Below are 14,015 nucleotides of genomic sequence, written 5' to 3'. Positions count from 1 at the left end.
TGTTAAGCGCTTACTATGTGCCGAGCACTGTTCTAAGCGCTGGGGTAGATACAGGGTAATCGGGTCGTCCCACGTGGGGCTCACAGTTAATCCCCATTTTACAGATGAGGTAACTGAGGCACCGAGAAGTGAAGTGACTTGCCCACAGTCACACAGCTGACAAGTGGCAGAGCCGGGATTCAAACTCATGACCTCTGACTCCCAAGCCCGTGCTCTTTCCACTGAGCCACGCTGCTTAAGATAGGTTGGACACGGTTCATGTCCCGTATGGGGCTCACAATTTTCATCCGCATTTTACAGATGAGGTAACTGAGGCACAGAAAAGTGAAGTGACTCATCCAAAGTAGCACAGCAGATAAGTTGAACCCCGGTCCTTCCGACTCCCAGGCCTGGGCTCTATCCACTAGGCCCCTAAGTGGTGGCGATGCCTCTCCCAGGCCACCCGTCCGCTTATAATAATAATGTTGGTATTTGTTAAGCGCTCGCTATGTGCAGAGCACTGTTCTAAGCGCTGGGGTAAGTACAGGGTCATCAGGTTGTCCCACGTGGGGCTCACAATTTTAATCCCCATTTTACAATGAGGGAACTGAGGCACAGAGAAGTGAAGTGACTTGCCCACAGTCACACAGCTGACAAGGGGCAGAGCTGGGATTCAAACTCATGACCTCTGACTCCCAAGCCTGGGCTCTTTCCACTGAGCCACGCTGCTTCATCATCCCATCAGCCAGGCTCCACGGGCCCTGTGGGAGTCACCATTGGCCCCAGTCACTGGGCCGCAGAAGGGAGTGGAAGAAAAGGAAAAGAGGGCTTAATCAGGGAAGGCCTCTTGGAGGAGATGTGCTTTGAATAAGGCTTTGAAGACAGGGAGAGTAATTGTTTGTCAGAGGGAGGGCTTTCCAGGCCAGAGGCAGGATGTGGGTGAGAGGTCGGCAGCGAGATAGATGAGCTTGAGATCGAGTTACAATGAGTAGGTTGGCATAAGAGGAGAGAAGTGTGGGCTGGGTTGTAGTAGAAGAGCAGTGAGGTGAGGTCGGGGGTTGGGGGAGGCAAGGTGTTTGAGTGCTTTAAAGCCAATGGTAAGGAGTTTCTATTTGACGCAGAGGTCGATGGACATCCACTGGAGGTTCTTGAGGAGTGGGGAAACATGGCCTGGACATTTTTGTGGAAAAATGATCTGGGCAACAGAGTGAAGTATTGCCCGGAGTGGGGAGAGACAGGAGGCAGGGAGGTCAACGAGAAGGCCGATACAGTAATCAAGGCAGGTTAGGATAAGTAGCGTGGAGAAGCAGCATGGCTTAATGGAAAGAGCTCGGGCTTGGGAGTCAGAGGTTATGAGTTCTAATCCCACTTCTGCCACTTGTTAGCTATGTGACTTTGGGCCAGTCACTTAACTTCACTGTGCCTCAGTTACCTCATCTGTAAAATGGGAGTTTAAGACTGTGAGCCCACATGGGACAACCTGATTACCTTGTATCTACCCCGGCGCTTAGAACAGTGCTTGACGCAAAGTAAGCGCCTAACAAATACCAACATTGTTATTATTACTATAAGTGCTTGGATTAACGTGATGGTAATTTGGATGGAGAAGAAAGGGTGGATTTTAGCAAGGTCGTGAAGCCCAGCTTTCTTCTCTGTGCCCACAGGGCACCCTGCAGAAGTTTGTGGATGACCTCTTCGAGACCATCTTCAGCACCGCCCATCGAGGCTCTGCCCTGCCCCTCGCCATCAAGTACATGTTTGACTTCCTGGACGAGCAGGCGGACAAGCACGGCATCCATGACCCCCACGTCCGGCACACCTGGAAGAGCAATTGGTGAGTCTGAGGGGTGGCCCGAGCACAGTGGAGATAACTGTTCCTACCTCATCTGCCTCAGAGGGATGACGTGAGGGGAAGGTGAGGTTGGTGGTGACATTTAAAAAGCTCTGGACCAATTGAAGGTGTACGGTGATGGCGATGGTGGTGGTGGTGATGACGATGCAATCCCCAAGGATCCAATGTGCCATAGAGGTGAGCAAGTGACTTGATGGCAGTGCCGCCTGTTATGGATTCCGTGACTTGCTCCCTTTATTCATCCCCCCGTCCCAGCCCCACAGCACTTAGGTACTTATCCGTAATTCTCAGCACTTAATACAGTGCCTGTCACATAGTAAGCACTTAACAAATACCTCAATTATTATTATTATTTTTTATGAATGTTTGTCTCACCCTATAGCTTGTTGTGGGCAGGGAATGTAACAGTAATAATAATAGTTACAGTGGTATTTGTTAAGCGCTTATTATGTGCGAAGCACTGTTCTAAGCGCTGGGATAGATACAAGGTTATCAGGTGGTCCCACGTGGGGCTCACAGTCTTAATCCCCATTTTCCAGATGAGGTAACTGAGGCACAGAGAAGTGAAGTGACCTGCCGGAAGTCCCGCAGCTGACAAGTGGCGGAAGTGGGATTAGAACTCATGACCTCTGACTCCCAAGCCCGCGCTCGTTCCACTACAACTCTGTTGTACTGAGTTTGGCCTGGGGAGGGGAAGGAGGTGGGAAAGGGCTTCGGTTCCCAGCACGCTCTCCCTGGTGGCAGGGTGAAGGGAGACCCGATGGCTCTCCTTGATCCGGCGGAGGTTCGGGGGCACCCTGGCAGTCTCCCACTTGTGGGTAGCGCCTGGGCTTCCCTCCCCACTGACCGTCCAGCCGCTGCCCAGGGAAAGGGGAGTCACGGTCTGCACGTTGATTTGGAGCTAATTTCCTCTGATTGAGAAAAGATCATTTCTTCGCCCTTTCTCCCCCACACCCTGCCCCCCCTTCCTCTTTTGAGATAAAAACCTCCTGCTCATTTAGTCTGAGTGGCTGCAATCAGCTAGAGATTAGCGTCTCGGGTAACGTTAATAACATGCTAATGTTTCATTAGCCGGGAGCCTCTCCGAGTCAGGGGCATCTTCCCTTGGGAATTGGCCCAGGCCATGGCAGAACTGATGGAAGGGTAAAACCCGCCACCCAGCAGACACCCCAATGCCACACCCCCAGCTCTGCCAGCTGCTCCCTCCTGCCCGCACAGCAGGCTTGTGGACTGGAGTGTGGGAGTCTGGGTTTGGGCCCATCCCACTCCACAACCCAGCCTTGGGTTAGCAGTGGGAGGGACGGGGAAGGTGGAGAGGGGAGTCCCGCATCTGCTACTCCTGCTGCAAAGCAAGATATGTCTGGTTTCTTCCCAGGCTTCTGGATCTCAAAGTCCAAAAAGTCAAGTGCTTACAGGTCCCAGCAGCCCCTTCAGGAGCAGTGGGACCTGTGCCCCAACGGCCCTGGAGCCAGGACTGTACACTGGCCAGAACTGGTGGTCGTGGCTCGGGACCGAGCTGGACCGAAGGTTTGGGGCCCGAGCGGGGCTCCGTGTCAGAAGCTCCCAGCCTTCCTGCGATAGCCACCGGAGACCTGGGGCCTGATCGGAAGCAGGTTGTCCCCAGCCTGTCCCCGAAAGTCTCCAGGTTCACCCTGGGAGGAGTGGGCTCAGACCAGCTGGAGCCTTACTCTAGCCCATAGTGTCCTTGAGAGGGTCCCAGTGGTGCCAGGCTGCTTCCAGAGTTCCGGAGGACCCGTGGGGCTCTGGGCCGTTCCAGAGCCAGGGGTTGGGTGCCAGAGTTTGGGGATACGCCCCCACCCCTGCCCCGTGCCCTGCCGACTGGGAGGGTTTGGGGATGTGTTCAGATCCCCCCCAACCCCCATACCCCTCTTGCAAGCGTAAGAGTAATAATGATTGTGGTGTTTGTTCACGGCCTACTATGTGTCAAGCACTGTGCTGGCCACTGGTGTAGATACAGCATAATCAGGTTGGACAGAGTTCCTTTCCCATATGAGGCTCACAGTCTAAGGCAGGGAAAAAACAGGCATTTCACTCCCATTTTACAGATGGAGGATACTGAGGGCCAGAGCAGTTAAGTCACTTGTCCGAGGCCACACAGCAGGCAAGTGGCTGAGCCAGGATTAGACCCCAGCATCCCAATGATCCCGCTGCTCAGTAGGAAGCAAAGTGTCTGTGTGTGTTCTGTCTGACTCCCAAGAACCACAGAATGCCCTTTTTCCAGCTGGGCCATCGCCGCCGCCGCCTTGTGTCTGTCCCCACAGCTTGCCGCTGCGATTCTGGGTCAACGTGATCAAGAACCCCCAGTTTGTGTTTGACATCCACAAGAACAGCATCACGGACGCCTGCCTGTCGGTGGTGGCCCAGACCTTCATGGACTCCTGCTCCACCTCGGAGCACCGGCTGGGCAAGGATTCCCCCTCCAATAAGCTGCTCTATGCCAAGGACATCCCCAGCTACAAGAGTTGGGTGGAGAGGTGAGCCAGGGCCCCGGGGACGGCCCCTGAACTCTGCACTGGCCTGTTTATTGCCCCTCCGGGTGTGACTTCCTGTCTCAGTGGGCTCAACTCCTCATCTTTCCAAGTGGCCCCTTTTCTAGACAGGCAAGGGTTGAGATGGGGTGGGAACTTCCAGGTGTCTCCAACCCACCCCTTTCTCCCGATGGGTCAGTGGGGGGAAAGGGTAGCCGGCTGGGCCGACGGGAGGATCAGCTGGGCTGGTCTCTTTGGTCCAGCCCTGCAGCCCCGTGGCAAGGGTGCCCCTCCTCGCCTGTGGCAGGACTATGGAGAGGTGACTGGGTAAGTGGGTGGAGGCACAGACTGGGAAGGGACTTGCTTGGGGGCCACCCGGCAGGACCCAGGCGTCCTGACCCTCAGAACCGTGTGGCTCTCCGACTGCGCTACAGCCACGTCTATTTCTCCCCCGGCATTTCGGATACCTCATTCCGTTGCAGTGTTCGAGTGGAGTCAGCCGCAGGGCCTATCCCTAGGGAGCAGAACACTCTGGGCCAGGAGAGGACAGAAGACTCTGGGTCAGGAAATAGCCTGTCCCTCAGGAGCAGAGCACTCTGGACCGGCTGTTTTTGTCCCTCTGCCTGTGCCTGACTCTGCCAGAGCCTCCAGGAGAGGGCCAGTCTCCCACCCCGAGCTCTAAGAACTCGCATCCCCCATCTCAGAGAGGAGCTTTCCGGGGTCCAGTTCATTAAGTGTCAGGGCCAAGGCTGACCTTTCCCTTCCTCCCTGCCTTGCCGCGCCGAGGAGCATACTCGTTTGAAGTTCATTAACAGAGCTTAATTGCACTCTTCACAATCGATAAGACGCCTCTGTACAGAAGCCCGGCACAAAGGCCGAGACTGCGGGAACTGAAAAGGGAGCGATTGTGCACGAGAGGCAGACACGGAGTTTGCTTTGTCTGGCTCCAGGGGTGCTGCGAAGGGGAGGGAGAGATCACAGTGCAACGAAAGCAGGGCATGCGGGCAACCGATCCAGGCTCATTCCCAGTGGTTGTTGATGACAACAATGATGATGATGATTATGATATTTATTAAGGCTTACTGTGCGTCACACACTGTTGTAAGGGCTGGGGCAGCCACAAGATAATCAAGTTAGACGCTGTTCCTGTCACACTTGTCTCTCAGTCTTAATCCTCATTTTTCAGATGAAGTAAGCCCAGAGAATTGAAGTGACTTGTCCAAGTTCACACAGCAGATGTTACAGAGGGGGGGATTAGAATTCGGGTCCTCCTACACCCAAGCCTGTGCTCTATCCATTAAGCCGCACTGCCACCTTTACCTTAAGTGCCTTAAAGTGCCAGACCTAAGCAGTTTTTGTTTGGCATAGAGATGGATGGACAGCTACTGGAGATAGTTTTGTAGATGGGAGATGTGGACTGAGATTTTTTTTCAGAAAGATGATCCAGGCAACAGAGTGAAATATGGACTGAAGTGAGAAGTGACAGGAGGCAGGGAGGACAGTGAAGAGGCTTGATGCAGTAATCAAGGTGGGAAATAAATGCTTGGATTAATATGGTAGCCATTCGGATGAAGAGAAAAGGGTGGATTCTAGCGATCCTGTGAACGTAGAACTGATAGTGACAGACTGAATATGAGAGAGAAGAGCCAGGGATAGTGCCAAAGTTATTAGCTCGTGAGACAGGGAGGATGGTGGTACTGTCTACACTGATGGGGAAAGTCAGTTGAAAGATGGGGTTTGGGTGGGAAGATGAGGAGTTCCGTTTTGGACGTGTTAAGTCTGAGGTGTCAGTGGGACATCCGAGCAGAGATGTCCCGAAGGCCGGAGGAAACGGTAGACTGTGGAGGAGGAGAGAGACTGAGGCTGGAGAGGTAGATTTGGGAATCATTTATGTAGAGAAGGCAGTTGAAGCCATGGGAGTGAATGTTAAGGGATTAAATGAGCCCAAACCCTAGCTTCTTGAATCCCCTGCAGGAGGCTCTAGCTGGGCTGAGAGAGAGGCTGTCCCGCAAGGTGTCAGGAAGGGCACTGGGCCTCTGGCCGTCCTGCCCCTGCCTGACTATTGCCTTGAGCCTGACCCCTGCAACCGGGCTTCAGTTCCTCCCTCTGCAAAATGGCGGCATTTGGTGCGAAGGGGCCTGAGAGAGGATTTGCAGAGGCCACGTGAGTCAGGCACTGTAACTCTTGAGGAAGGAGGAGTTGCATTAACCCTCTGGTCTCTGGAGCAATGTTCGCTGCCTGCCACCCAGGCCTGGGTCCCACCGGCAGCAGTGGGCGGGGGGTGGGCGTGTGCATCTCTCTCTGCCTCTCTCTCTTCTCCTCCACCTCTTTCCCTTGCCGGGGGGGTGATGGGTTTGTGCCCTCCCCCGCCCCCTCCCCGGTGCTCTCCAGTTGGATGACAGGCCTGCAGTCAGAGCAGTGCCGCTGTCCCGGCCCTTGCCGGGGCCGCGGGCCGACTTGCAGTAAATTGAACTGTCATTCCATCACAGACCCTTGAGCCTGAGCAGTGGCGTGCCACACCAGCACCACTCGTGTCAGCCTGTCACCCAGCACCGAGGAGCACCTGGGTGCCGGCGGGGAAGGACGGGCCTCTGCCCATCAGCGAGCTGGCCCAGGCGCACTCGCCGGGCAAGGCGAACGAGGAAGGAGGGAAGGGGGTGGCTTTGCGGGGACACTTCTGGGGAGACTCCCAGTTCATCGGGCTTTTAACCGGGGAGCATCGCCTGTGCTGCCTCATACAGAGCTGCCCTCCACAGGCATCTGGGTAGGATCTCCTCGGGAGCCGAGCGGGAAATGAGGCCTAGCCAAGCCGGGGCGTCCCACAGGGCAGATCCCGAGGCAGTGACGGAGGGATCCAGGGAATGGACTTGGAGCGCGGTCCCTCGGATCTTATCCCAACTCCCCAGAGGGCCCCGTGGTCTTCCACCCTCCCTCTCCGCCCAGTACCCCCACGTGGCTCAGATGCCCCTGGGGTGGGGTGGTTGGGGGCATCTTTGGGGCATCAGGGTCTTCCAGCTCCTCATTAAGAAATCATGCAGCTCCTCTCTGGCAGGGGAGTTGAGGTTTGGTGCACAAAATGTCAAATTGCAGAAATTAAAAATGTAAATGCCGGCGTCTAATTAACCAGTTGACAGCGGCACACAGCTGCAAGTGACAGTGACTGATTGCCTTCCACAACAGCACCCCCCGGCTCCATCACCATCCCCTCTCTCCCAACCCTCTGCGGAGGAGGAGGAGGAGGAGGAAGAGGAGGGGGACACTGGGGAAGACCGCTGCTTGAAAGAGCCGGGGCCCTCTGCTGGAGCAGGCTGACTGTGACCTTGCTCCACCTGCCCCCAAAAACATGTGTGAGCAGAGGGCCAGAGATTGTGGGGCTGGCAGGGGCATGAAGGGCAGGCTGAGGAAGTGCCCAGGGCATGCTTTCAGGGAGACCTTTACAGGTGCCGATGGGAAAGGAGAGGGTCCCGGCCAGGTGGCTCCCGGGATCCCCCTCCTAAGTCCGCTGCTTTATCCCAGGTGTCCCGAGGTCCTAAGGGACTGTGGGCTTGGCTGGGGGATTAAAGCTACCCGGGGCAACCCCGGCCCGCAGGAGGTGAAACTAGAGCCACGACTGAAGAGGGGCAAGGTGGCAGGCACTGGAGTCCCTCCTCACTCGCAGAACGTGAGGATGGGAGAGGTAGGAGCAGATACACACGCAACTACACCTCCATGCGTCCTACCCACGTGCATCTGCCCTCACCCTCCACCCTGGGTATCTAGCCTGCCCCTACCTAAGGACAAATGTGCAGGAACATCACTGGCTCAGAACAGTGGCCCACTCAGCCCAGCATCCTGCTGCCCTAAAGAGGGGACAGGAGTAACGGCAAACCAATCTCCTTGCTCGCTAACCTTGTGGCTAATAGGCCTAGCCCAACTAACTGCTGCTGGGTGATCTTGGGTAGGTCACTTCACTTCTCTGGGCCTCAGTTACTCCATCTGTAAAATGGGGTTTAAGACCGTGAGCCCTAAGTGGCACAGGGATGGTTTCCAACCCGATTAACTTGTATTTACCCCAGTGCTTAGAACAGTGCCTGACCTAGAGAAATGCTAACCTAATGCTAACCTTCTCACTGTACCTCGATTTCACGTATCTAGCCGCTGACCTCTCACCCTCATCCTGCCTTTGGCCTGGAACTCCCTCCCTCCTCAAATCCAACAGACAATTACTCTCCCCTCCTTCGAAGTCTTATTGAAGGTACATCTCCTCCAAGAGGCCTTCCCTGATTAAGCCCTCCTTTCCTCTTCTCCCACTCACTACTGCATCACCCTTACTTGTTCCCTTTAATCGTCCCCCCCTTCCCAGCCCCAAAGCATTTATGTACACATCTGCAATTTATTTATATTAATGTCTGTCTTCACCCTTTAGATCGTAAGCTTGTTGTGGGCATGGAATGTGTCTGTTTATTGTTATATTGTACTCCCCCAAGTGCTCAGTACAGTGCTCTGCACACAATAAGTGCTCAGTAAGTACGACTAAGTAAGCACTTAAAAAATATCATAAAAATGGCTACCCTGAGTCCTGAACTTTTCCCTCTTGGAACATGACTTTTCTTGTCCCTCTGATATGGTAGAAGGGGGAGGAAGGCAGGGGATGGCTGCTCTTCCCGGGCCCAGAGAGAGGAGGTGCCTCGTTCCTCTCCCTGCGCCCGGGCCCTGACTCTGGTCTCCGGCGGTTGGCCGGCCCCGGTAGGTATTACTCGGACATCGGGAAGATGCCGGCCATCAGTGACCAGGACATGAACGCTTACCTAGCTGAGCAGTCCCGCATGCATATGAATGAGTTCAACACGATGAGCGCGCTCTCCGAGATCTTCTCCTACGTGGGCAAGTACAGCGAAGAGGTGAGTCCACGCCTCCCGGTCCACCTGCCTGGGGCTCTAGTAAAAATAATAAAAAATAGTAACTGTGGTTTTGGTTATGTGCTTACTATGGGCCGAGCACCATTCTAAGCACTGGGGTAGATACGAGGTATTCAGTTTGGGCACAGTCCCTGTCCCACATGGGGCTCACAGCCTAATCCCCATTTTACAGATGAGGGAATTGAGGCACAGAGAAGTGAAGAGACTGGCCTGAGGTCACAGCAGCCACGTGGCAGAGCCGGGATTAGAATCCACATCCTCTGACTTCCAGGCTCGGGCTCTTTCCACTAGGCCATGCTGCTTCTCACACTATCTCCCCTAGTCTCACAGAATGTGAGGATGGGAAAGGCGGGGGCCGGGCCTGGGGCTGGCCAATGGTATTTGTTTAGCGCTTACTGAGTGCCAGGCACCGTACTAAGCGCTGGGGTGGATACAAGCAAATCAGGTTGGACACAGTCCCTGTCCCACATGGGGCTCACCATCTCAAACCCCATTTTACAAATGAGGGAACTGAGGCCCAGAGAAGTGAAATGACTTGCCCAAGGTCACCCAGCAGGCAAGTGGTGGAGCTGGTATTAGAACCCATGTACTTCTGACTCTCAGGCCCATGATCCAGCCACTACTCCATGCTGCTTCTCCAATTGTCCCAACTCCCTCGGAATCCCCCTTCTCCCCCTGCACACGGAAACGCACCTCCACGCATCCTGCCCCCGTGAATCTGCCCTCACCCTCCGCCCTGGGCATCTGTACCCACGTGCGCCCCTCCCCCCGCGCCTGTGTGCACCCTGACAGGTGACCCCGCTTCTCTCTTCTCCCCTCCTCCCATCTCGGCAGATCCTCGGAGCCCTGGACCACGACGACCAGTGCGGGAAGCAGAAACTGGCCTACAAACTAGAACAAGTCATAACCCTCATGAGCATAGACAGCTGAGAACTGACCTTCCAGGGCCGCCCTGGAGAGGAGACACACCAAGCCGTGCCTCAGTCTAGATCATCATCTTTACCAAGTGCAAGTTCCCACTGGCTCGCGGCGGCGACAGCGTCGTCGTCGCAGACGCACCCTGTCGCTCTCGCCATCTTCCGCCCGCCCGCCTCCTCCTCCCATCCCTTTTCGCGGGCTCCCGACAGCGACGGGGCAAGCCCAACCGGGCCCTGGGGAGATGGCGGCGGGGCCCCTTGGGTGCACTGGGAGAGGAGGGCACTTGCTGCCCAGCTGCTGCCGCCTTCCCCCTCCCCCCGTCTCTTGGCAAACCCCGGCCCCAGATCCGGGTGAGGATCTCTGATTGGGGGGGTTTCCCCTCCAGGCCCCACCCATTGCCCTCCACTTCCCCACCTGCCGGGGGAGGGAAGCTCAGTATTGACGGTGAGCGGTGCGGCGGCCCCTCCCTGCCACCCCTCGCTGCCCCGTGCCACACGGCTGGGACTCGGACGCCACACGGTTCCGGGAACGGAGGCCGGGGCGAGCGGAGGGGAGGCCAGACCGCCCAGCCCCCACTGGCCCGGCCCTCTTTGCCCTTGGCCTCGGCCCCTGCTGAGTGGGGACCGGCCGAAGACCGGACGGGAGAGCGCCGTATTTCACTTCGCCGGGAGCTGGCCCCTCTCCGCTCCGCTCCTCCTCCCTTCCCACGCAGGGTGCGGGCCGCCTTTCTCCCTGATCCTCGACAGCAGTGTCTCATTTCCACTCCTTGCTCTTCTGCAGCCACCAGCCCAGGAGGAGTTCCTTCCCGGGCCGCATAGCGGACATCGTCCGGCTGCCCCGCAGGCTGCCTCGCTCCCCCGCCAGTGGGGCGTGGTGGAAGAACACGCTGTGGCTGGGAGATTTCTACCTCCGGCTGTCCTGGCCCCCCTCCTGGCTACTCAGAAGAAAGAAGGGGTCGGCGACTTTCATCACCTTGACCAGTGGCCCCGCCACTGGGCTCCTCCGCCAACAGCTGAGCGGCCTCCTCCGGGGCCCTTCTGGTCTCCGCTCCCCCTCAACAACCCCCCTTCGGATGCCACAGGAAACTCTTCCGGAGCTTGGAGCCGGGGGCAAACCCCCACAAACTCCAGCCGGCTGCAGGGACTGAGACACAGCTCAGAGCCAGGCCAGAGCACACGCCCGGAAGAGAAAGGAGTGGAGTCCGCCCGACCGTGCCGTCCGTCCAGAATGTGTCCTCCGAGAACAAGATCCGGGTTCCCCTCCCGACCCCCGTGGACCGGAGCGGCCCTCTGGGGGCTTCGGCACCCAGAGCCCCAGAACCGGCACACTCTCTCCAAGAAGAAACTTGGGGCGGCGGGCAAGCCCGCCAAGTCGTCCAGCTCCGGGCCGTCAGACCCCGTTCACCCGGGCCTCCGCCTCCCAATCTCCCCCATGGTGCTTGGAAGAGGGATGGCGTTTCCGACGGGTCCTGGCAGAGTCGAGGGAGGCAGCTGGGATCTCACGGAGCAGACGTTCCTTTGGCGTGTGGGTGTGTACGTGTGGGTGTGTGTGTGTGTGTGTGCCTGTGTGTCTGTGTGTATGCAGCAAGGGAAGCTAAGGTTTCTTCATGTTTTGTGTTTTTGTTTGTGGATTCTTCCCAGCAGATCAACTCATCCTGCACCTTATGGACGTTCTAAAACCCCTTACCCGGGGCTGGGGGCTGGGGAGCAGGCAGGGAAGGAAGTCGCCTTCCCCTAAGGTGACCGGGAAAGTCACCGACAAAGCATCCCGGAGGGACAGGAGCCAGAGCCATTGACTCTCCGTTCCCCCTCCGACGACCAGCGGCAGGCGAGGGGGAAGAGAGCCTGCATGGAGACGTGGGTGAGGGGGGTAGGGGTAAGGAAAAAAACAAAACAAAAAAACCAAAGGTTTCGATGAACGAAGTGCCAGGTCGAGCAAAGTTGAGCTTATTTTCTAGATTGTTTTATTCCTTCTTTCCCCACCTCGGCTGTGACCGGGCCCGGGAAGTGGACTGGAGCCGGCCCTCAGAGGCCAACTTTTTTTGCACATGTGAAGTAGCTGGAGGACTAGACAACTGAGACACAAACCTATCTGAAACACAAGTGGGCTGAGTGCAAACAGGTGTGTGTGTGTGTGTATGCATAAGCTTGTGTGTGTAATTCTGGTTTTCATTTTTATTTTTTGCACAGCTAGAGGGGAAAAAATATGAACAAGCAGAAATGAAACTGTCATTATGCTGTCGAATTTTATTTTTTTTGCAGAATTTATATTTTGCCGGTACAGATTTTCACCATTTTGTTGTGGTTGTTGAGAAAGCTTCAAGCACCTCAGAGTAATCTACCAATCTACAGGAACAAAGAGGGGTGTAGAGGCGAGGCCCCCTGAAGCGTGGTTAGTTGCCTCCCCCCCCCGCCCCCATCATCCTCACTCTCCTCTGTCCCCATGGGAAAGACGGTTCTGATCTCATCCCCATGGAGTCAAGACACTTCAACCTTTCTCTGGCTCTCTCAACATCCTCCTTTCTGGTCTGGTCCCAGGCCAGGGTAGTGATGTGTAAAGGTGCTCTTCCTTTCTTCCCTCTCTCGTTTCCCTCTATCTTGCCTTGTAGGTTTGGATTGCTTTCCATTTGTTTGTTGGGCAAATTCTCAGTACACGTGATCCGGTGAAAGGTGAAGTCCCGAGGCCGAGGGTTGTGGGGGGCTGGTGGTGAGGCCCCCTCCCCACCGGCCCCCAGCCACTTACCTCATTACCAGGGGGGAAGGGGCATCGCCACTGACCCCTGCAGCTGGGCCTCGGGTCAATCTCTGTTAAGGTGGAACCTTTATCGAGCACTGGGACGTCAGGTCCCGGGGGTGAAGGGAGCCGGCTCGGCCCCTGGGTCCGTGTCCCCAAGGGGCTCCCCACAACTCACCAGTAGCCGGGGGAGCAAAAAGTGCAGGGGGACAGCTAGACGGGGCCCCCCGGCCATCAAAGTGGGAGGCTGGCCTGTTGACCGACCCAGTGGCCCATCCGGCTTGGCTCCCGCTTGATGGAACTAAAGGGGCAGTTTACATGGGTATGGAAATGGTTGAACTGTGGTGTGGTTGGGTTTCTTTTGCCCTGTAAGGTGGAAAGAAGCTTTAGATCTGGTCCTTTCTACCATCAGTAGCAGCAGCTTTTACTCCTGACAAGACCCGCTGGCTGGGGCCAAGAGCAGGCCAGGATAGGCTTGAATGGAACCCTAGGCCAGAGCGTTTTAGCCCCATCTCTCCTCCTCTTGGCTCGGGCCCTTCCAGATTGATGAAGGTTTTGCTGACGGGATATGCTCACCACCTAACTCATCCTAGCCCTGTCCTTGGGTCTTCATTTGTGTGTGACCCACAGTGGCCTCCCTGCTCCTGTCAGCTTGCGCTGTGTGTGTGTGTGTGTGTGTGTGTGTGTGTGAGAGAGAGAGAGAGAGAGAGAGAGAGAGAGCGTGCACCTGTTCATGTAAATGTCCCTGGGTGCAATTCCAGGTGGGTGCAATCACCCCTGCCTCTGTTCTGTTTCCCTTTCCTTGCCCCCCTGCATGTGCCGTCTCTGTCTAATGCATGTATAATCCTCCCTCCTTCCCCACTGAGCTCTCTGCCCTGGCTCCCACTATTTCATCTCCACCTGACCTTCCCTGAACACTGTTGTCCCGGGCCGGGCCGGGCCGGGCCGGGTTTGTCTGTTCGGTCCCCAGTGTGAATCAGGGTTGTTCGCCTAGAGGGGAAACTGGGTCAGTCCAGCCGGATGCCTCCCTCGCTGCCCTGTTTTCACTGGCTTCCCAGGCAGGAGCACCATTTCGGAGATAAGGCGGGAGGCAGCATGGTGTAGTGGATAGAGCACGGGCCTGGGAGTCAGAAGGTCATTAGTTCT

At 56.4% G+C, this 14,015-nt stretch overlaps 1 protein-coding gene across 2 annotated transcripts in view; it reads left to right on the top strand.

The window, feature by feature from the left end:
- The window catches only part of PLXNA4 (plexin A4), a 309,259-nt gene extending 296,894 nt beyond the window's left edge, over positions 1–12,365 (top strand). For both annotated transcript variants that reach the window (XM_029073007.2, XM_029073008.2), the window contains exons 29-32: positions 1,644–1,813; positions 4,114–4,326; positions 9,050–9,200; positions 10,053–12,365. In XM_029073007.2, coding sequence (XP_028928840.1) covers positions 1,644–1,813; positions 4,114–4,326; positions 9,050–9,200; positions 10,053–10,148 — 630 coding nt within the window. In that variant the 3' untranslated portion in view covers positions 10,149–12,365. The remainder of the gene's footprint in view (positions 1–1,643; positions 1,814–4,113; positions 4,327–9,049; positions 9,201–10,052) is intronic.
- The last annotated feature ends 1,650 nt before the right edge of the window (positions 12,366–14,015 follow it).

Source organism: Ornithorhynchus anatinus, chromosome 10 (assembly GCF_004115215.2).
Source record: "Ornithorhynchus anatinus isolate Pmale09 chromosome 10, mOrnAna1.pri.v4, whole genome shotgun sequence".
Taxonomy (NCBI): domain Eukaryota; kingdom Metazoa; phylum Chordata; class Mammalia; order Monotremata; family Ornithorhynchidae; genus Ornithorhynchus; species Ornithorhynchus anatinus.
This window is presented reverse-complemented; position numbering and strand designations above follow the sequence as displayed.